This window comes from Musca autumnalis, unplaced genomic scaffold (genome assembly GCF_047663935.1).
Source record: "Musca autumnalis isolate F117 unplaced genomic scaffold, ASM4766393v1 scaffold_4, whole genome shotgun sequence".
NCBI lineage: Eukaryota > Metazoa > Arthropoda > Insecta > Diptera > Muscidae > Musca > Musca autumnalis.
This window is the reverse complement of record NW_027411977.1, coordinates 62,355,039-62,378,793: the sequence shown is the minus strand read 5'-3', so window position 1 is coordinate 62,378,793 and position 23,755 is coordinate 62,355,039. Positions and strand designations below refer to the sequence as shown.

Sequence of the window (23,755 nt, the reverse complement as noted above, 5' to 3'; positions counted from 1 at the left end):
ATAATACTTATGACCAAAACCAAAAAGTTATCTAGCATGACAAAGACATTTCTGTAGCAGGAAAGGAAAATTTAGTTCACATAAACGCTATTTCTTCATCATAAACTCAAACTTTGTATATAATTTTGCGGGTTATTATTTTGACTTACAGAGCCGCTACAAAATTGGTTAAAATTTTGATTTTGGTCCATTTCATCCCCTGAATATTTCACGATCATCACCAAAAACTAATCATTTCTATTCTATTTAATGGACGGACACACATCGCTAAATCGCTTTATCTCGTCGAGATATAAATTTTGGCATACCAAATAAGGGGTCTAGGACGAATATTTCGTGGTGTTGCATAAACTTTTGAAGAGACAATAAGTAGCATGGAATAAAAATGTGGTTCTCTACACAGAACCCATTATATATTAGGCAGTAGGCCCGTTATCTAGCAAACACTTTACTCCAATTTACATCAGAGGAAAGGTCAGTAGTTTTTTTTCCATATGTAGGCTACTTTGCGAAATATATATGTCCTCAAGGAATTAAAATATCGAACAAAAATAAAATTTTTATATTTTTCATACAAAAGTAATGGTCCATTTCACCCGCTAAAGAATATCAGATCATCATTCAAAATTGTAGGCATCTTTTTCGACCTATACTCTTACCCGGTGCAAAATTTCGTGACTATTGATGTATAATTGCGACTTCAAGCGAGTTTATTATTACACTACAAACAAATAACGGAATATATTAGGCTGTAACTCTGTTATCTGATCATGCACACCAACATAATTGGCATCAATTGAAAGGTCAAGCGTTCCACTTTCAAGTATATCTCACTTGTCCGGAATGTCACTTCCAGGAATTAAGATATAAGCTGTATATTAAAAATGTTCACAATTTTCACACAAAAGTTTTTGTCCATTTAACCCTCTAAATATTATCCGATCGCCATGTCTAATTGCAAGCTTCTCCTTTGTGATATACTCTTACCTTATTTATAATTACGCGTTGATCGGACTATTATTGAGACCTACAGAGCCGCTAGAAAATTGGATAAATGTTATGTTTTTGGTCCATTTCACCCGCTACATATTTCACGATCATCACCAATAAGAATAGGGATCTATTCTGATCTGAATCCGACCTCCATACAAAATTTCGTGACGATCGGTCCATAATTGCGGCCTGGAGCGTGTTTACAATTTATAATGGACAGACGGACGGACGGACACACATCTCAAAATCGCTTTATCTCGTCGAGATATGAAGATTGGTATACCACATTGGGGGTCTCCGACGAATATTTCGCGGTGTTACATGAATTTTTACCAAAACAGACTTATAATACCCTTTTCCACATTGTGGTATAGGGTATAAAAACCGATGGAGGTGCCTTCTGGGGGCAAGAGTGCTACATTACACCCCCAAAAAAAGCTGCTAAAATCACAAATGTTTGTTGTGCTTTGCACAACATTTGCTTGCATTTTAAATGCAGTACAACAGTGGACAATGTAGTTATTTCAAATGACCCAAGCAATCAAGAGGACAACGTATCCACATTTGCGACATCCCAATATTTATCTGCTGCCCAAAATATAAGGAATAATATAGGAGATGCCCTATATATTTTTATACCCTCAGCCTTTAGGCTAAAGAGGGTATTTACACTTTGATACGGCCAAAAATGTGCCTCATCGAAATAATGGTTTTAGACCCCAAGTATGTTTGTACGATATCCGTTTCAGACAATTTTGAGTAAATCTAGCAATGTCCGTCCGTCTGTCTGTCTGTCTGTCCGTCTGTCTGTCTGTCTGTCTGTCTGGCTGGCTGGTGCGCACGATAACTCTCGAACGGATCAATAGATTCGGTTCAAATTTTGGGTATCGAAATATTTTGTCCAGATTTGATTTAAGTTCGAATATGGGCCATATCGGTCCACTCCTTCAGGTACCTCCCCCACAAAAGTTCAAAAATGTTCGGAAAAATTGTCCGCACGATAACTCTTGAAGGGAGTAACCGATTTGGTCCATACTTTGTATATCGTAAACACTCTACAAGAGGAAGATGAGGTTCCAATATGGCCTCAATCGGTCCACTCCTTCGAGTACCTCCCACACAAAATTTCGGAAAAGTGCAGTTTAGGGCCATCTCCCGAATCACTATGATTTTTGTTTTAGCATCTTGTATTCACTGCCCTCCATACGACGGTACAAGTTTCATTAGGGGCAAGTGCATACTTCCTGAGAAAATAGCCTGAAAGTTGTAAAAAAACCCCTATGACACCGTGTGAGGTGGTTGGAGCGCAAAATAACTCTAGAACGGATCTGCCGATTCGGTCCAAAACTTGGCCTTAGTAATATTTTGTCCAAACATAGTCTAAGTTTGAAGATAAGCCATATCGGTCCACTTCTTCATGTACCTCCCCCACAAAAGTTCAAAAATGTTCGGAAAATTTGTTCATACGGTAACTCTTAAAGGGAGTGGCCGAATTGGTCTATACTTTACACATCCTAATATATCTACTAGATATATTACAGGTTCAAATATGGACTATATTTGTCCAATCCATCCGGTACCTCCCACACAAAATTTCGGATAAGTTTACTTTAAGACCTGCTATCGAATCACTTTGATTTTTGTTGAAGCAACTTGCATTCTCTGCCTCAATTACGATGGTAAACGTTTTTTCAAGGGCAAGTCCATACTTCTTGAGTAAACATCCCGAAGTGTGTAAAAACCACATATGGCACCATATGTAGTGGCTGGAGATCCACTTCCATAATGGTCAATGTAGATCCATTCCTTTTAGTATCTCCTCCGCAAATCTTTTGATCTTCAATCCTAATGAACATTTTTGTCGGTTCAAATTCCCAACATGTTTAAAAACCCTTAAATATATACGTTTTTTTGGGAAAAAATTGTTTCAATATATACAGGCTGAGGGTATATCTCTGTCGGCAAAGCCGACTGATACTTTTTTACTTGTTTTTTTTCATAAGTTCATGTATTATTTCATTTCGTATACATACTAATTTGTTAATGTAATATAACTAAGCCAATATGGCCAATAACTTACATATATAACGTACTTCTATAATACTGAATATATTAAAATGTATAAAATACTAAAAAAATTCACAGTCTTTTAATTCATTGTATAACACATTAGCCTAATTTTAATTTTGATATTTTAACTCCTCTAATTCCAAAAGTCTTCGTATCTTCTCTATTCGCCATATTATGGCGCTTCTGCTCCTTTATTTCTTCCTTCTTTAAATCATGGAGGCGTTCTATAGCACGATATATTCTCTTGTGGCTTTGTTGTTGTTCCTCCATAATTTTCAACATTTTTTCTTGAAGGGACAGACCCTGGCTCAGAATGTCTGTGTGATATGTTGATGGCGGTGGGTTTTTGGTGGAAGTTTTTGATTTCTTTCGCGGAGGTTCTTGACGAACTTCCTCCTGATCTACCTCATCGAAATTCTCAATATTAACAATATCCGCCAACTCAGGAGGTTCTTTTTCTTTTCCACCATTTTGAGAGGAAGAGGTTCCCAATCCGAACCTATTGGCCACACCTTCCACTGACTCCTTCATGGCCGTTAAGTTGTAGATCTCCTCTTCTATTGCGGAAAATCTATATTCCTGATTGGGACCACTTCCTGTTCCATTCGCCATCTTGTGATTTTGGGCTGCTTTTTGTCTTACATACCTCTTTTGGTCACACCACACCTAATAAGAGTAATTTTTATCACTATTTTTATTCAATAATAATGAAAATGTTTATATACTTTTTTCCACTCGGCGATATTTTTAGTCGGTGGGCCTGCTGAGTTTAATTCCGCCTCCAAATTACGCCAGACACGGTTTAAATCCTCCTTACTGCCGTTGTACATTCCGCGGGCAATACCAGGGTGGGCCTGCATTGTTGACAACAGGATTTCCATCTGTTTTTTATTTGTTGTTTTCTTCCTGGAAAGACAAAAATAATAAATACCAATTTTAAAAATAGCCATACAATAGATTTTTTATAGAAAGATTTTTCTTACTTACATGTTTTTAGTCAGATCCCTTTCAAATTACTGGCGAAAAAATTTTCACAAATTGTTATCACATTCCCCTTTCATCTTTCATTCGCGATAGCTACTTTCCACAATTGGTGTATTTTTCCACATTCGAACATCGATTGCGATAAGGCGAAAGGGAAAATGTGAAAAAATTCACTGTGAAATGCTATCCATGATAAGGCGAAAGCGGAAAACGAAAAAATTCACGGGGAATTAACATTCATGATAAGGCTGAACATCTTATTACAAAGCGAATATCTCCGTTTCTAAAAAGGGCACCGAAAGCAAAAATTGACAAGAAAATATCACCTTTGCAACTATGAAAAGTAGGTTGTCGTCTATAGATATGCCCACGTTTTCTGACGTACGGGTATCAGAAAGGACGTTACGAGACATCGTCATATACCTGGACGAATACCCGAAGAAAGACCAAACAGAGGCGAAGGGATTAGCAAATATGCGTGATGAGCTTTCCCGTGCCAACCCCAGTGATTTCGCTTTCTTGTCCACAATTTTAGGCGCCATGTTCTGTGACCACAGATACCTAAATAAGGTAAAAAAAAACATACAAAATGTATTCAATCGGTCGGGAACCTTATTTGGAGCTATATCAAATCTAAAATCAAAAAACCGAAAATCGGGAGGAGCCTTATGGGGGGCTCTACAAAAACATGGACCTATGTGTACAGTTTTTGAATTACGATTACTAGGAACCTCAACAGTCAAATTAAAGGTAGTTCGGTCAAAAATTGTAGCTAAAATTATCAAAATACCAAAAATCAGGAGGTACCGTTATATGGGGGCTATACCAAAATATGGACCTATGTTGACGGTTTTTGGTGGAGAAGTTTTGTGACCACTGGGAACCTCAAATGTTTAATTGCAGGTAGTTTTGTCAAAAATGTAGTTAAAACCCACAAAATACAGAAAATCGGGAGGTATCGGGGCTATACCAAAACATGTACCAATGTTTACAGTTTTTGGTGGAGATGGTTTGTTATTACTAGGAGCCTCAACTGTAAAATTACAGGTAGTTGGGTGAACAATTTAGCTAAAATCCTCAAACTATTGAAAATCGGGAGGTACCGATATTTGGGGCTATGCCAAAAAGTGGTCCGATATAGCCCATTTTCGAGCTTGACCTATCTTCGAGCTTGACCTATGGAAAAAAGATATCCAGGTGCAAAAATATAGCACTGTAGCTCAATTATTGCGAACGCTAGAGTGATTACACAGACGGACAGACAGACATGGCTAGATCTTCTTAGAATTTTATCCTGATCAAGAATATATATACTTTATATGATAGCAAATGATTAAGTCGATGTGTTACAAACAGAAAAACAAACAAACCGTCAATACTATGGTGGAGGGTATAAAAAGAACGCACAAACATATAAAATAATGTTACAACAACAACATAAATCCATAATTGGGCCTAGCCCCCATATAACGGTACCTCCCGACTTTCGGTATTTTGAGGATTATAGCAAGATTAGACATCTGAGGTTCCCTGCAGTCACGAAACGTCTGTATCAAAAGTTGTCAACAAAGACCCCATTTAACGCTAGCTCCCGATTTTACGTATTTTGAGGATTTAAGCTAAATTTGTTAACCGAACTAGATGTAATTTGACATTTGAGGTTTTAAGTAGTCATAAGACCTTCCCGCCAAAAATAACAATATAGGTTCAGGTTTTACCATAGGCCCATATAACACTACATCCCGATTTTCCGTATTTAAAGAATCTTAACTACATTTTCTGACCGAACTATCTGTAATTTGACATCTGAGGTTCTCATTGGTCACAAAACTGTTTTTGAGTAGACCCCACATAACGGTACCTCCCAATTTTCGGTATTTTGGGGGGTTTTAGATGCAGCGTTAAGAATATTTTATGGTAGAGGGTATAAAAAGCCGAACTTAATGATTTTTTACTTTTTTCGTGAAAAATTTTCCCAACATCAAAGCCCCAATTTGCATTAGACATTTTTATTACAATGTTATGTGGTATCATATATGTTCATACATATATGTATTATGTGGTAGACATCCGTGTTTGTTATACCCTCAGCATTTATGCTAACGAGGGTATATACACTTTCATACGAGCAAAATGTGCATCATCAAAATAATGGTTTTAGACCCCAAGTATCTTTGGACGAAATGTGTTTCAGGCAATTTGCGCATGATAAATCTCGAGCGGATGAACTGATTTGTTAAAAACATTAGCGTTAGTAATATTTTTTGCAAACTTAATTTAATTTCGAATATGAGCCTTATTGGTCCACTCCTTCAGATACCTCCCTCAGAATAGTTCCAAAATGTTCGATTTGGTCCATACTCTGCACGTCTTGAAATTTCTACCAAACGTAGGTGAGGTTCCAATATGGACTCTGTCGGTCCACCCGGGTACCTCCCACAAAAATTTCCGAAAAGTTCAGTTTAGGACCTGCTTTCGAATCGCTTTGTTTTATGTTGCAACAACTTGTATTCGCTGCACCCTAAACGAAGCTACATGTTTTTTTTTCAAGGGCAGCTCAATACTTGCTGAGAAAAGGGCCCGAAAGCTGTTGTTTTTTGTTGTGTTCCATTTCCCCGTTACGACGGTGCATGCCTTTAGGGCCAAGTCCACACTTACTAAGCAAATGACCCGAAAATGGTAAAAAAAAAACCCATACGACCAGCATGTGTAGTGGCTGATGCGCACGACAACTCCCCATCCGAATACTGCGTTGTTCGACCCTTGTAATATTATTTCGTAATATTTCTTCGAATATTAGATGAAATTCGAAAATGGTGCTTATAAGTTCACTACTTCCGGTACCTCCTCGCCAAAAAGTCAGAAATATTCGCTAAAATTGTACGTGCGATATCTCATAAACGGGGCAATCGATTTGCTCCAAACATTGGATCTCGAAATATTTTGTCCAAACTTAGTTTATGTTCAAAGGTGTTCCCTATCGGTCCATTCCTTAGGGCACAACCTACACAAATGATCTTCATTTTTTGTTTAAGTGCGGTTAAGGGTCTGTGCGAGAATCCTTTAGAAATTTTTGCCGAAGGTACTCCTGTTTACAGCGATATAATGTTTTTCGTGGGCAAATCCATGTCTCTTGATATAATCGTCCCATCGACAGGAATGACTCCCAAACTATGATACACTTCCAAAATGTACAATGTCGGTCTAGTCCGCAAAACTTTTGAAATGTTATCCTAATCCATATCATTGTCGGCAAGTTCATACGCCCTAAATACTGAGGACCCCCTAAATACATACACTTTTTGAGAAAAAAAATGTTTCAATTCACAGAGGCTAAGGGTATACTTCTATCAGCAAAGCCGACTGATACTTTTTTCACTTGTTTTCTTTACTTTTTACCAGCACGTAAAATTAATGGTTTGGCTTTCGAAGACAAATGCTTCATTTCTACAAAATATTTTTGTTGGGTTCACTTAAAGAAGACCAATGTTTCGTTATCTCCACACGTCATATTGTTATGATGTGTCAACAAAAAATAGTCACATTTCTACTTTTGATTAAGTTTATCCTTCATGTACCATGGTATCCTTGTTTGATTAATAACTCCTAATATACCCACCGTTAATTAAAGCAACTATGTAACACTCAATATTGCTTCATTTTGCATTGCTATAGTTCTTCATTTCCACAAATGTGTCCTTATTTGATTTCTTATTCGTTTCTGTTTCTTTTTTTTCAGCTGCAACAATTATTACCCTACGTGGTTCCAGCTATGTTTCATATCGCATTTACGATTGGAAGGATCGCGTCCATTCGTCAACAACACGTATCAGCCTGATGTTTCGCACACAATTCGATGATTCCGCTCTATTCTATGCAAGCGGTGAATCACTGAAGCATCAGTACATCGCGGCATCCATTAAAAATCAGTCAATTTATGTTGAAATGGATTTCGGTGACAATGCCATGTCTACCGTACTGACGGATGAGCTGACACGTAATAATTGGCACAATTTGACCATCTCACATGAACAGCGTACGGTTCGCATTATACTCGACCAGCAGATGAAGATACTGGAAATACCAGCAACTGTCAGTGGTAACCTTCTCTTTGATCCGGAAATTTATTTTGGCGGCGGACCGGATTTGCATAAGAAGAAGGGTTTGGCATCGCATAATAATTTCGTCGGTTCGTTAAAGAATGTCTACTACAACGATGTGTCCATTTTGTATGAGCTGCATCGTGGCAATCCAAAAGTTCACTATCATGGTAAGTACAACAAATGCAGTTATAAATACAAACATACCTACATACATACATATGTATGTTTGTACGTGTTTATTCGTTTTTCTCTGTGTGTTTGTGTATCTGGAAACATGAGAGGTGGGGGCTGCTAGTATTACGTTATAACTCCCGCCTGCTCCTTCCTAGCTATTTAACAAAGTCATGCCATGGACAAATAAGCGAATGAGGGCATCAAAAATGTACAAATGGCTACATGCCACATTTGTAGAATGCAACAAAAAATATGTTGCATGTTTGTCTACAGTCCTGCATCTGGTATGCTTCCGTGTATGCGAAACATTTATATATACGTATATGTACACACACCCATACATAGATAGTTGTGGTGTTCTATAATCTTGTTTTCCTGATGTGTGCATGTGCACAGAGATAATGTATATTTATGACACAATGGGTTATAAGAATAATTTGTAATAAGTAATGGGTAGCGGATTTTTATTGTTAAATGGATTTTAAATATGTAAATTGCTACTTTTTGAAGATGACCAGGTTGAGAAGCTTCGCAAAGGAATTAAAATAAACACAACTCAATTTTATTAATAGGTTTCATGGTCAACATTTTACATTTCGATGGCGATACCCTAATTATAGTCTTCGACTAAGCTTTCGGTAACAAATTCTGAAGGCGATTATAGTGGTCTAGAACAGTTTTTCTACCAAAAGTACATTGAATTAGTATATCACAATGAAAATATGAGATCAGAGGAGCTAAATAATCGTCGTCAGAAATTCTATGTAAATCCATTTATTTTCTAAAGTGAGATTATCATCTTAAAGGAAAAAACGAAGGAATCGGTGAGACAAAAATCGCTAATGATTACGAAACATTAACTAGGTCTTGGATTTATTGAAAATTCATACATACACACATACATATTGTTACGAATGTAACTGGTAGACTTAAGTATGTCCCGGTCCACACTAGCGTGAATTTCATTAAAAAATTTCATGAAATTAGGTGTTCTTAAATCGAATTCCCCACAACAGCAATTTTATGATTTTACTCTAATATGGACGTCGATCTAGAGACGCATAATTTCATATCAAAATTTCAGTGAAATTACTGCAGTGTGGCCCGGGACTAATGAACTAGACGAATGTCTGGCAGGAGCGCACGATAACTCTCGAACGGATCAACCGATTCGGTCCAAAATTTGGCTTTCGTAATATTTTGTCCAAACATAGTTTAAGTTCGGAGATGTGTTATATCGGTCCACTCCTACCGGTACCTCCCCCACAAAACTTCGGAAATGTTCGCAAAATTTGTGAGCACAATAACTCTTGAAGGGAGTAACCGATTTGGTCCCTACTTTGCACATAGTGATACTAGACTTAGATGAGGTTCCAATATGGATCAAGTCCGTCCATTCCTTCGGGTACCTCGGGTACGAAAAACTCGTATGACACCGTGTGTAGTGGTTGGAGCGCAAGACAACTCTTGAACGGATCTGCCGATTCGGTCCAAAATTTGGTATTCGTAATATTTTGTCCAAACTTAGTTTAAGTTCGAAAAGAAAAACAAACCCCTCTAAAGTTGACGAACCCCGCAAACGTTTTAAGGACCATGATCTGCGAATCTGCACCTGGAATGTTCGCACTCTTTATAGAGAAGGTGCAGTCTTCGCATTGGCAGACGTACTTGAAAAGTACAAGGCCGATATTACTGCCATACAGGAAGTACGATGGATTGGGAAAGGCGCCACAACAACACCTAAAGGTGACGCACTGTATTATAGCTGCCATGACGTAAAGCATGAGTTTGGTTGTGGATTCGTAGTTAGTCGGAGACTAAAACATCTGGTATCCAGCTTCACCCCAGTGAATGAAAGACTTGCTGCAATTCGAATAAAAGCTAAATTCTTCAACATCAGCTTTATTTGCGCTCATGCTCCCACTGAAGAAAAGGACGAACAGACCAAAGATATATTTTACGAGCGCTTAGAAGAAACATATGACCGTTGCCCTGCCCATGACATTAAAATCATTCTAGGCGATTTTATTGCCAAAATTGGAAAGGAGAATATCTTTGGCCCAACAGTCGGGAAATTTAGTCTCCACAGTGAAACATCTGACAATGGTATGAGGCTGATAGACTTTGCAGCTGCAAAAAACATGGTAGTTAGCAGTACCAGATTTAATCATCTCGATATTCATAAGGGCACCTGGCTGTCTCCAGATCAGAAAACAAGAAACCAAATTGATCATGTTGTGATAGATGGAAGACATTCATCGAGCGTGTTGGATGCACGATCGTTCCGAGGCGCAAACATTGATTCGGACCACTACCTTGTTGCAGCAAAGGTACGCACCCGCTTAAACGTAGCAAACAAAGTACGAACAGACACAACACGAAAGTTAGACATCGGTAAGCTGCAATCACAACAGATAGCCACAGCATATTCCACTCAACTAGGCCAATTGCTTAATCAAAGCACTCCTCATCCCGATAACATATCAGCGCAATGGCAAAGCATTGCCCACTCCATGCAAACAGCCGCAAAATCCATACTTGGATACCAGAGACCTCCACCAAGGAATCCATGGTATGATGAGGAGTGTCGTGCTGCCACCGAAGAGAAAAATGCGGCATATAAGGCTACTTTACAATCCGTAGCAACGCGTAGCGCACGAGAGAGATACCGGGAGAAAAGGAGGGAGGAGAAACGTCTTTTCCGCAGGAAAAAGAGAGAGATGGAAAAGCGGGAGTGTGAAAAAAATCGAGATGTACAGGAGCCAGAATGAAGTCCGAAAATTCTACCAAAGAGTCAAGCATCAAACTGATGGCTTTGGTACAGGCACATCCTCCTGTAGAGACCAGCAAGGTAATTTGGTAACTGATACAGATAGTGTACTCAGGATATGGAAAGAACATTTTTCAAATCTGTTGGTATCCAATAGCAGCGAAGGCGACGAAGATACCACAGTCCCAATCCCAGAAGATGGTATTGAATGTATATCGCCCAGCCAAGATGAGGTAAAGGCAGCAATAAATCGGCTGAAGAATAATAAGGCAGCAGGGGCGGATGGCTTACCAGCCGAGCTGTTCAAAACCGGAGGCGACACGCTGATAAGGTGTATTCATCAGCTAGTTAGCACCATCTGGCAGGAAGAACGAGTACCCGACGATTGGAACCTGAATATCCTGTGCCCCGTCCACAAGAAGGGAGATAAGACTGTATGCTCTAACTATAGGGGCATAAGTCTACTCCCTATTACCTACAAGATCGTGTCAGGGATATTGTGCGAACGACTAAAGCCTATGGTCAACGAGATAATTGGACCATACCAATGCGGCTTTAGACCTGGCAAGTCCACCATTGACCAGATATTTACCCTGCGGCAAATCCTAGAGAAGACCCAAGAGATGCAGATCGACACCTACCACCTTTTTGTCGATTATAAAGCAGCCTTCGACAGCCCGCTGCGTTCAAAGGTATTCCAATCCATGTCTGAATTTGGTATTCCCGCAAAGCTCATCCGGCTTTGTAAAATGACTTTAACTGACACGAGGTCCTCAGTTAAAATAGGAAAGAACCTCTCCGAAGAGTTTGGTACCAAAAGAGGTTTCAGACAAGGAGACAGCCTTTCGTGTGACCTCTTCAACATCCTGCTAGAAAAGGTTATACGAGAGGCAAACGTCAAAAGAAGTGGCACAATCTACACCAATAGTCACATGTTACTTGCTTATGCTGATGATATAGACATCATGGGCCGATCAGTAAAAGAAGTAACTGATACCTTTATAAAGGTCGAAGGAGAATCTGCTAAAGTGGGTCTGGCGGTAAACGGTGAGAAGACCAAGTTGATGGTGTCGACGCGCAATGCGTCCATTGAGCTCGGACCGACTGTGGAAGTTGGTTCCTATAATTTTGAGGTAGTAAAAGACTTCGTCTACCTCGGCACCTCCGTAAACACAACAAACGACATCAGTTGTGAAATAAAAAGAAGAATTGTATTGGCCAACAGATGCTACTTTGGTTTAAGTAAGCAGTTTAAAAACAAAGCCACATCTCGTCAAACAAAAATAACGCTCTACAAAACACTGATATTACCCGTGCTGATGTATGGCTCCGAAGCCTGGGTACTTGCGCAAGCAGACATGGCAGTGCTTGGTGTGTTTGAGAGAAAAATTCTTCGAAAGATCTACGGACCAATCTGCGTTGACGGTGAATATCGACGTCGCATGAACCACGAGCTGTATCTGCTATACAACGACATCAATATAGTTAAAGGTATCGAGATGCAGCGATTGCGTTGGCTAGGCCATATCATAAGAATGAGCGATGATGAACCCGCTAAAAAGGCGTATGAATACATGCCACATGGCGGTGCACGCAGAATTGGCAGGCCAAGGAATAGATGGCGCAAACAAGTGGATGATGAGATGAAAAGGCGCGGTATTCCAGAGTGCAAAGCAACAAATAGAGAGGAATGGAGATCTCTTCTTAGTTCGGCCTATAGAACAAGTGTTCTGTAATGGGCCAGCTAAGTAAATAAGTAAGTAGTTTAAGTTCGAAGATAAGCCATATCAGTCCACTCCTTCAGATACGTCCCCCCCCCCCCAACAGTTTAAAAATGTACGGAAAAATTGTGCGCATGATACCTCTTGATTGTAGTGACCGATTTGGTTCATGCTTCCCAATATATCTACCAAATATATATAAGGTTCGATAATGGACTACACTTGTCCACTCTTTCGGGTACCTCCCCACACAAAATTTTGGATAAATTTACTTTAAGAACTGCTCTGGAATTACTTTGATTTTTGTTGAAGCAACTTTCATGCACTGCCTAAATTACGACGGGAAAAGTTTTTATACCCTCAGCCTTTAGGCTAAAGATGGTATTTACACTTTGATACGACCAAAAATGTGCCTCATCGAAATAATGGTTTTAGACCCCAAATTTGTTTGTACGATATCCGTTTCAGACAATTTTGAGTCGACCTAGCAATGTCCGTCTGTCTGTCTGGCTGGTGCGCACGATAACTCTCGAACGGATCAATCGTTTCGGTTCAAATTTTTGGTATCGAAATATTTTGTCCAGATTTGATTTAAGTTCGAAGATGGGCCATATCGGTCCACTCCTTCAGGTACCTTCCCCACAAAAGTTCAAAAATTGTCGCAAAACTTGTGCGCACGATAACTCTCGAAGGGAGTAACGGAATTGAACCAAACTTTGCATATGGTAATACTACCTCTAGGCATACATCAGGTTCGAATATGGATTATATCGGTCCACTCCTTCAGGTACCTCCCACACAAAATTTGAAATAAGTGCAGTTTACCCTACCCAAAGTTTGAAAAAAATGCACTCGTCTTGGATCATTCTGAATTTTTTTGCAACATGTAGTTTTTTGTGGCCCTTTTCATCCCGGAAAATTTTCAGAACAGCTAACAAACCTACAGAAGTATTGTGTAAACTTTTTTTCTTCGGGTACGTGGCTGAGGGTATATCTCTGTCGGCTCAGCTGACTGATACTTTCTTACTTGTTCCAGGGGCAAGTCCATACTTCTTGAGAAAACGGCCCAAAAAGTGTAAAACCCCTCTATGGCATCATGTAGTGGCTGGAGAACACGACAACTCCCGAACCAAATACTGAGTTGATCCACACTTTGCATATCGTAATATTTCTTCCAATATTAGATGAAATTCGAAGGTGTACACGCAATATCTCATAAACAGAGCAGCCGGTTAAGAGACTGTGCGAGGGTCCATTGAAAAATTTTACCTAGCGGTCCTGTTTACAGCGATATCATGTTTTTTGCAGGCAAGTACATGCTTCCTGATGTAATGGTCCAAAATCTCTGAATTATATGGTGATCGACTGAAACGATAGGTGGTCGCGATATCTATCGAGGGGAATGACACCCAAAATAAGACCTACTTTCAAAATGGAATATGTCGGTCCATTCCTTTAGATAACTTCCCGGCAAAACTTGATGAGATTCTATTTCAGTCAGACAGGCTTTTGCCTCCAATGAAGACTAAGTTCCAAATTTAAGCCATTTCGGTGTGATAATGAGGATAAACCTTAAAAGTACCGAAAATCGGATTCTATGGGGCTATATGAAGGGTTGAACCAATACCGACAAATTTCATATGGAACGTTTAATACCCTAAAATCGGGAGGTATCGTTTTATGGTGGACACCCAAAAAGGTGTACCGATATAGCGAAATATATACTCGAACTTGAAAAATTACACTCAGGTGCAAAAATATAACGCTCTTGTTGAATTATGAGTGATTATAACGGACGGACATAGGTAGATTGACGCATAGTTTTTCCCTGATCATGTATGTATGTACCTCATGGGGTCGCAAATGATTATTTCGATGAGTTACGAACAGAAAAAGCAACTTAATATGCCCTCGATGTTATGGTGGAAAGTTTAAAACGTACGCACAAGACGGGGGCGATTTGTATGGAAGGAGCGCGTCGCGTTTCCGATTTCTGGGAGTGTACTGAGCAAAAAATTTACAGAGCATATGTGAAAACCGAACCTCCCGAGTTTGACTTGAAGTTTTTATCCACGTTTTTCGGACATTTTGGCATTGAGATTTTCGATCCAACGCTATGACAAAAATTGTAGACAAGACAAGGAAAGCATTTTCCAGTTTTTATACCCTACACAATTTGTGAGGAGGGTAATATAAGTTGGTTTTGGACAAACAGTTTTTAACGCATCGAAATAATGGTCGGTGTTACAATATGGTTCATTATCCATAAATAAACCAGTAAGGAAAGGATCAAAGTCGGGCGGGGCCGACTATATGATACCCTACACCACTGTGAATATGTAAAATATAAATCGGAGCTATATCCAGATCTTAACCGATTTTGATATAATTTGGCACATTTATTTCCAGACCGAATTCAGTCACACATTCAAAACATCATTGAAATCGGACTTATATAGCGTGTTTGGAGCAGCAAATACGCGAAATCGGCCGAAAATATATATGGGTGCTATTCAGTCACACATTCCAAGTTTCATAAATAGCGTCTGTGGTACAGAAAATACGTGAAATCGGCCGAAAATATATATGAGAGCTATATCCAAATCTGACCCGATTTCGATATAATTTGGCACACTTATTTGTAGACCGAATTTAGTCACACATTCAAAATTTCATCAAAATTGGACGTATATAGCATGTTTGCTGCAGTAAATACGTGAAATCGGGCGAAAATATATATGGGAGCTATATCCAAATCTGAACCGATTTTCACCAAAAGCAATAGCGTTCTTCCTATGGCTAGAAAAGTTGTAGTCCCCAATTTTCGGCTGAATCGGACAAAAAATGCGGATCCTATCAAAATTCCGACCTGTAGTGTGATGAAAAAAGGGATGCATTACCGCCTATTGCGATATCTCTGATGTTTGACCACCTGTGAGAGCCTACTTCACATTATTGTAAAGGTGATATTTTCTACTTTCCTTGCCAAATTTTGCTTTCGATATACTTTTTACAGAAGAGAGATATTCGCTTTGAAATAAAACGTTGGCCTTTCCTTCAAATAAGTTTTTTTTTTAAATTCCGACCCCTGAATAACATCCGACCATTACCAAAATCAATAGGTTTTTTTCCTCTGTGGGACCCTCATTAACACCCGACTATTGCGATATCTCCGTTATTTGGCCACCTACGCCAACCTGCTTTACATCATTGTAAAGATGGGCTTTTTTACTTTCATAGTCAGACTTTGCTTTTGGAAGGTCCGCAACCACACCTGTGATATTCGTCATTATTTTTAAAAAAGCAAAAATGAAAAGTTTTGTTATATTAGCGGCTATTGCGGTATCTTCGTTGTTTGGCCACCTACGACAACCTCCTTTACATCGTTAGAAAGGTGATATTTTCTACTTTCATTAGCTTTTGGTATACCCCATACGGAAGCTGAGATATTTGCTTTGGAAAAAAACGCTGACTTTTTCTCCAAATAAGTATTTTACCCATTCTGACCCGTAAATATTATCCCACCATCACCAAAATCGATAGGCTTCTTCCCCTCCGGGACCCTCACCAACACCCAAAATTTGGTGACAATCCTATCAAAATTGCGACCTGTTGCGTGATTACAAGGTTTAGATGGACAGACGGAAGGACGGACGGACACACATAGCTGGATCGACTCAGCTCGTCGAGACAATCATTTTGGTATATGTAAGTATGGGTCTACGACCATTATTTCTATGCGTTTGGCCAAACCAACTTATAATACCCTCCACATTTTTAGGAGGATAGGTGGACACGGAATAGCACTTATACCTAAATAAGGTACAACAAGTGAGCAAAGGCTATAGACGGGACGGGGCCGACCATGTGATACCCTACACCACTACCCCTGTGCATAAGCTTTTCACTGGTCAACATTTCTTTTATGGAATAAATTTCGACTACCACCAAACACAATATGCCTCTTTCTCTCTGGGACCCCCATAAGCAACCAAAATTTCGTGACTATCCGATCAAAATTGTAGCGGGATGCAAAAGAAAATGGAAGAATTGGATGCATTACCGACTATTGTGGTATCTCCCTTGTTTGACCACCTTCGCCAACAAACTTTACAGCAATGTAAGGGTAATATTTTCCTCTTCCATTGACAGGCTTTGCGGTTGAAATACCCCTATTAGAAACCGATATATTCACAAAGAATAAAACTTTGAATTTGCCTCCACATGATTTTTTCCCCATTTCAACCTCTAAATATTATCCGACTATCACTAAAATCAATAGGCTTCTTCATCTGTGGGGCCTCCAGCAACCCCCAACATTTACTGGCTTTAAAATTAAACGATGACCTTTTCTCCAAATAAGTTTTTGCCCATTCCGACCCCTGAATATTATCCGACCATCATCAACGTCAATAGGCTTCTTCCTCTGTGGGACCCTTAGTAACTCCCAAGATTTTGTGACGATCAGATCAAAATTGTCTGTCTGGCTGGAGCGCATGATAACTCTCGAACAGATCAACCGATTCGGTCTAAACTTTGGCTTTCGTAATATTTTGTCCAAACTTAGTTTAAATTCGAAGATGGGTTATATCGGTCCACTCTTTCCGATACCTCCCCCACAAAACATCGAAAATTTTGGGAAAATTTGTGCGCACGATAACTTTTGAAGGGAGTAAGCGATTTGGTCCATACATTGCACATCGTGAAATTTCTACCAGACTTAGAAGAGGTTCCAATATGGACTCTATCAGTCCACTCTTTCTGGTGCATTCCACACAAAATTTCGGAAAAGTACAGCTTGGGACCTGCTCTCGAATCGCTTTGACTTTGGTTGTAGCAACTTGTATTCACTACCCCCCATACGACAGTATATGTTTTATCAGGGGCAAATCCATACTTCTTGAGAAAATAACCTGAAAGTTGCAAAAACCCCCTTTGACACCGTGTGTAGTGGTTGGAGCGCAAGATACTCTCGAACGGATCTGCCGAATCGGTCCAAAATGACGAATTCGTAATATTTTTTGCAACCTTAGTTTAAGTTCGAAGATAAGCCATATCGGCTCATTCCTTCCGGTACCTCCCCCACAAAAGTTAAAAAATGTTCGGAAAATTTGTGCACACGATAACTCTTGATGGGAGTGATCGAGTTGCTCCATAATTTACACATCCTAATATATCTACCAGATATAGATCAGATTCCAATTTGGACTATATTTGTTCACTCCTTCGGGTACCTCCCACACGAAATTTCGGATAAATTCACTTTAAGACCTGCTCTCGAATCACATTTTTGTTGAAACAACTTGCCTTTGCTGCCTCAGTGGTGACGGTAAAAGTTTTTTTCAGGGCAAGTCCATACGTCTTCAGAAAACAGCCGGGAAATTGTAAAGAAACCCCAATGGCTGGAGATATTGAAATTTGGATATTGTAATATTTTTTCAAATATTAGAAAAATTCAAAGATGGTCACGGTGCTCTTGAATCAAATTTTAATGGAAGGTACTTACACCTGGGAAGTTTTTGCGGATTCTGAAAGTACAATGTTCATAGATGAGAAAAATCAAAAAACAAAAAAAATCGCCGGAGCGCTTTTTAAATAAATCGCGATTTAAGTTGACATTTTTAGGGGTTGTTTAGGTTTTCACGATTTTGCTTAGAAACCGCAAGTCCTATCAAAATTGGACTTAAGAAAATATTGTAGCTATGAAGATTCTCTACAAGATTGACATCTATGGTAATCTCTCCGGTTTTACCGTTTTTGAGATATAGAAGTTCAAATTGGGACAATTCAAATTCAATTCAATTATGTATCGCCCCCTTATAAAACAATGTCATGAATTGTGCGCGTTAACTAACTTTTGATGAAAACAGCTTACACAGGGGAAGTTCTTGTGAATTCTGAAACAGCAATGTTCACAGATGAGAAAAATCCAAAAACAAAAAAAAATCGCTGTAGGGATTTTGAAATAAATCGCGGTCAAAATTCACATTTTTAGGTGTATTTTAGGTTTTCACGATTTTGCTTGGAAACCGCAAGTCCAATCGAAATGGAACTAAAGAAAATGTTGTAGCTGTGAAAATTATCTACAGGATCGACGTTTATCATTTGTTCCCAGCCTGTACCATTTACATTCTTTAAGAACCGCGGATTTGCCTCCCTATATTACTTGCGTATCTCTGTAGTTTATGACATGCTTTTTCGCAAATATTTTAACCGCGCACAAAGGATTTTCAAAGAAAATCGCGGCTTCGTACGCGTATTTGTCAAAATATATTTTTGCAGATTTTCCTATTTTCAAGGTATCTATACCCACCAATGAGCCCTTCCGCTTTCGAATCCTTCCGACATGGATTCGATAGCGGAAGGGCATCAATTTTAGGTGGATGTAGTGGATATATCATACACTTCTCCAGCAAAACCTGTCACCATAGGTCCACGTTAAGGTGTAGCCCCCATATAACAGCACCTCCGAATTTTCGGTGTTTTGAGGATTTTAGCTACAATTTTTAACCGAACTAGCTGCAATTTACAATTTAAAGTTCTTAGGTTTTTTTTGCTTTTCCCTGATTCCCTGTAGTCACAAAACTTCTGCACCAAAAACCGTCAACACTGGCCCATGTTTAAGTATAGCCCCCATATAACTGTACCTCTCGATTTTTGGTATTTTTAGGGTTTTGAGGTTCCGTGCAGCCACAAAGCTTTTCCACCAAATATAGTAGACATTGGAACATGTTTTTATAGCACCAATACAACGGTACCTGCCGATTTTAGGTAATTTCAGTATGAAACGGTAACACCGATTTCAGGTTTTTGGTTTTTATCTACATTTTTGGGCAAGATTGGGTGTCCTTTGACATATATATGTATATAGTTCCCAGTAGTTAAAAACTTCTCTATCGAACATGGGTGTAAGTTGTGGTATAGCCCCCATATAACGTTACAGCCCGAATTAGTTTAAACCGGGAATTTTGGGGTTCCCAGGGCTCCAAAAAAATCTCCACATAAAATTTTGAAAATTAATATTTCATATAAGTTCAGAATAATTCATGGTGGAGGATATACAACTTTATGCTTTTTTACTTGTTTTTATTTCATTTATTTTTATATATTTTATTATTGCTATTTTATATTTTATTTATTTTATTTTTTATAACAATGTGGATTTTTAGTCTGACATATCCAATATGCAAAGAGGTTTGTATTTGAAATGTCAATTCAGTTGAACGAATGTGGCTGTAACCCTCTAAATTCGAAACAAAAAATAGGTGAAATCATTATAAGGTGCCTTTATGACGAAGGGCTTCAATGTCATTACGTAGCTATACACTGTGCAACACTGAAAATGCAAACAACTTCTAATGGGCATTTTCTGAAAGTACATACTGAGGCTACAAAAACCCTAATTGGATTTCGTGTTGTTAGATCGGGTTTGGATTTCATAGCCTCATCTAATCCTGACTAAAACGACACTTTTTTCCACTTATCTAGGCTTTATCTCAGAAACTAAAAATAATTTTACTTCGCGAAGAAGATCTTACGTGCCAAACGGAACTAGGAAAAAATGCATCTAGCGCAACAAAATCGATAAAATATATCTAAGTTTGCATATTTTCTGGAATTATGGTCAGTAGCAGCTAAACTATTGGGAGTTGAACCAAGTAACCTTTCTCAAAAATTTTCCAAACGATGTTCTCAACAATTCTTCAGAACATTCTGAAACTCTAAAATACTTATTTCACGTTGTTTAGGATGTATTTCATATCATACTTTCTACCAGACATATTTCAAGCAGTGTTCACACAGACTGTTTATTTTCATATTTGAGATTTCAATATATTTATCAAATTTCCTTTGAAAAATGTGCTAGAAATAGCGTGATAGAGGCATGTTACAAGAATGAAATGTTCTAAAGAGTTGTGAACTACATTCCAGCGGATATTTCTTTCAAAAAGAAGTTAGCGAAAAATGTAACAGTTTTGGAGATATGGTGCGAAATATACGAAATAAAGGAATTTTTAGATATACAGTCGAAATCGCTTATAACGTCGGTCAAGGGACCGACGGAATTCGTGGCTATAACCGATATGTCGTTATAAGCGATAGGGCTATAAAGGGCCCCAGAGATTTGGGACTTTTGGATATGGTCGTAATAACCGATATGACGTTATAAACGACGACGTTATAAGCGATTTCGACTGTATTATCCATTTTGAAGCAACAAATGCAGTTTTTCGAGGTGAATTATTCTCCAAACATTTTCTTCATGCTCTTATCTACAAGTTTGCTTCAGAGGTTTAAACAAGATTCGAATTGGTTTCAGATATATTGCCTCAATTTGCTCTAAAAAGTCAACATTTAGCCATGTTTAGATGAGGCCATTAAATCTAAATCCGATCTAAGAACACAAAACCAAAATACGGTTTTTGTCATGTACATGAGGCAATTTTCTTTGCGGCAATTCTAAGTTTGTCTTTGAAAGAGGGAGTTGAGAGACAAAGGATTACCATATGCCTCACCTCTCTCTCTCTCTCTCTCTATCAAACTGACAATCGCCGCAAGGAAAATTGCCTAATGTAGATATGGGCATATTTTATCCATGTCATGAATACTAAGTGTGTGTCCGACTACAAAACCGAGAGATGTGTGTTCAAGGCTTACCGTCGGCAAATAACTTTTAAGAAGAGTTGGTGGTAACATGTAAGCATTTAAACAACCTCTAATGCTCGTCCACCTGGCACACTGTGTAGTGTGTTTGGAAGAGAGCAAAATAAAACGAAATAAAAATATGGAATGACATTTAAAACAAATTCACCTCAACTGTTCTAAAAATAGAACATATGGTATTTAGGGTTTTCTACAACTTCTAGTGGCTATAGAAAAACTAGTTATTTAGATCGACATGCCCTTGTTAAAATAATAGGTTAATTTGCTGGGTAATAATATAACATAAGCTTATTTTTCAACTTCTAGTGCGCATTGAGTAAGTAATTATTCAGTGCAACATTTGTAAGTAGTTACGACTACAAAAAAGTACTTTAAAACCCCGTTATTTGGTAATGGCATTTGTTGCTGGGTTGTAGACAATTTAAGCTTTTCTGTCCGCCTATCTGTTCCTCGCGATTTCTCTAGAACGGATTAACTGATTTAGTTCAAACTTTACACCTCGTAATATTATGTACAAACATCGATCAAGTTCAATGGGCCATATCGGTGGGAAGTTTGATCCAAAATTTTACAAATTTCTTTCAAACGTACTTTAACCACCAAGAAAGAAGTCTATATCGGACAACACCTGCTGGTTCTTATGATTCTAAATACAATGACATATTTTTTGGGGCGCAAGTCTATGCTTGTTATCATAATTACCCAAAAGATCCAAAAATCCTACGATGATCCTACCATAACTTTCGAATGGAGTGACTCCCTAACCAGTTTCAAGAATAAAATCTTTTTAAGGTCACTTCTCGGTTTGCGTTGAAACTTTATTAGAGAGTATTCGTTGCGACCGTGATTACACCAATCCAGCAAACTAAATGTCGGATGTCCGACACATCTAAACAATTTCGGAAACAAAATCGTTAAAATTTTGTTCCGATTTTTAAACGATTTTTCGTAGGAGAATTCGTTCCGATTTCGGAGAGAATGTCGGAAGTAAATTTTCCTTCGAATATACCAATGTCCAATCAAAATGGGAATAAAAAAAATGTTGTAGCTATCAAAATTATCTACAAGATTGACCTTCACGGTATTTTCGTAGGTTTTACAATTTTTGATATATTGATGTTCAATTTGGGACAATGCACTGACTGTGTCGCCCCCTTATAAAACAATGTCATGAAGGGTGCGCCTTAACTAACTTTTAATGAAAACCGCTTACACAGGGGAAGTTTTTGTGAATTCTGAAACAGCAGTGTTCATAGATGAGAAAAATCCAAAAACAAGAAAAAATCGCTGTAGGGATTTTTACATAAAGCGCGGTCAAAATTCACATTTTTAGGTGTTTTTTAGGTTTTCACGATTTTGCTTGAAAACCGCAAGTCCAATCGAAATGGAGCTTAAGAAAATGTTGTAGCTGTGAAAATTCTCTACAGGATTGACGTTTATGATTTGTTCTCAGGCTGTACCATTTTTGAAGTAAAGAAGCTCAGTTTACATTTTTAGGTTTTTTTGTTACGGTTTCGCGATTTTGCTTGAATACGGCAAGTCTTATCGGCATGGGACCTGAGAAAATCTTATAGCTGTGAAAATTCTCTACAATACTGGCTTATGTAATTTTTACTAGGTTCTACCATTTTTTTTTAGATATATAAGTTTAATTTGGGAAATTGCAGTCATGACATTGTTTTATAAGGAGACGATACAGAATTGAATTGAATTTGAATTGTCCCAATTTCAACTTCTATATCTCAAAAGTTGTAAAACTTACGAAAATATCATTAAGGTCAATCTTGTAGAGAATTTTGATAGCTATAACATTTTCTTTATTCCCATTTTGATTGGAAATGCGGTTTCCAAGCAAAATCGCAAAAACCTAAACAACCCCTAAAAGTGTCAACTTGAATCGCGATTTATTTAAAAAGCGCTCCGGCGATTTTTTTTTTTTTTTGTTTTTTGATTTTTCTCATCTATGAACATTGTAGTTTCAGAATCCGCAAAAACTTCCCAGGTGTAAGCACCTTCCATTAAAATTTGATTCAAGAGCACCGTGTGGTGGTTCCACTCCTTCCGGTACCTTCCCCACAAAAGTTTGAAAGTATTCGCTAAAATGGTGCGCGCGATATTTCATGGATATAGCAACCGATTTAGTCTAAACTTTGGATCTCTTAATATTGTCGAAACTTAGTTTATGTTCAAATTTGGGCCCTATCTGTCCAGTCCTTGTGGTACCACCCACACAAATGTTCAACATTTTTGTGTGGTCAAGGGTCTGTTCAAGGATC

General features: G+C 38.4%; 1 protein-coding gene across 13 annotated transcripts in view; it reads left to right on the top strand.

Annotated features, from left to right (window-relative positions):
• The window catches only part of axo (axotactin), a 508,380-nt gene that overhangs the window by 203,981 nt on the left and 280,644 nt on the right, over positions 1–23,755 (top strand). For all 13 annotated transcript variants that reach the window (XM_073983728.1, XM_073983738.1, XM_073983733.1 and 10 more), the window contains one exon: positions 7,787–8,317. In XM_073983728.1, coding sequence (XP_073839829.1) covers positions 7,787–8,317 — 531 coding nt within the window. The remainder of the gene's footprint in view (positions 1–7,786; positions 8,318–23,755) is intronic.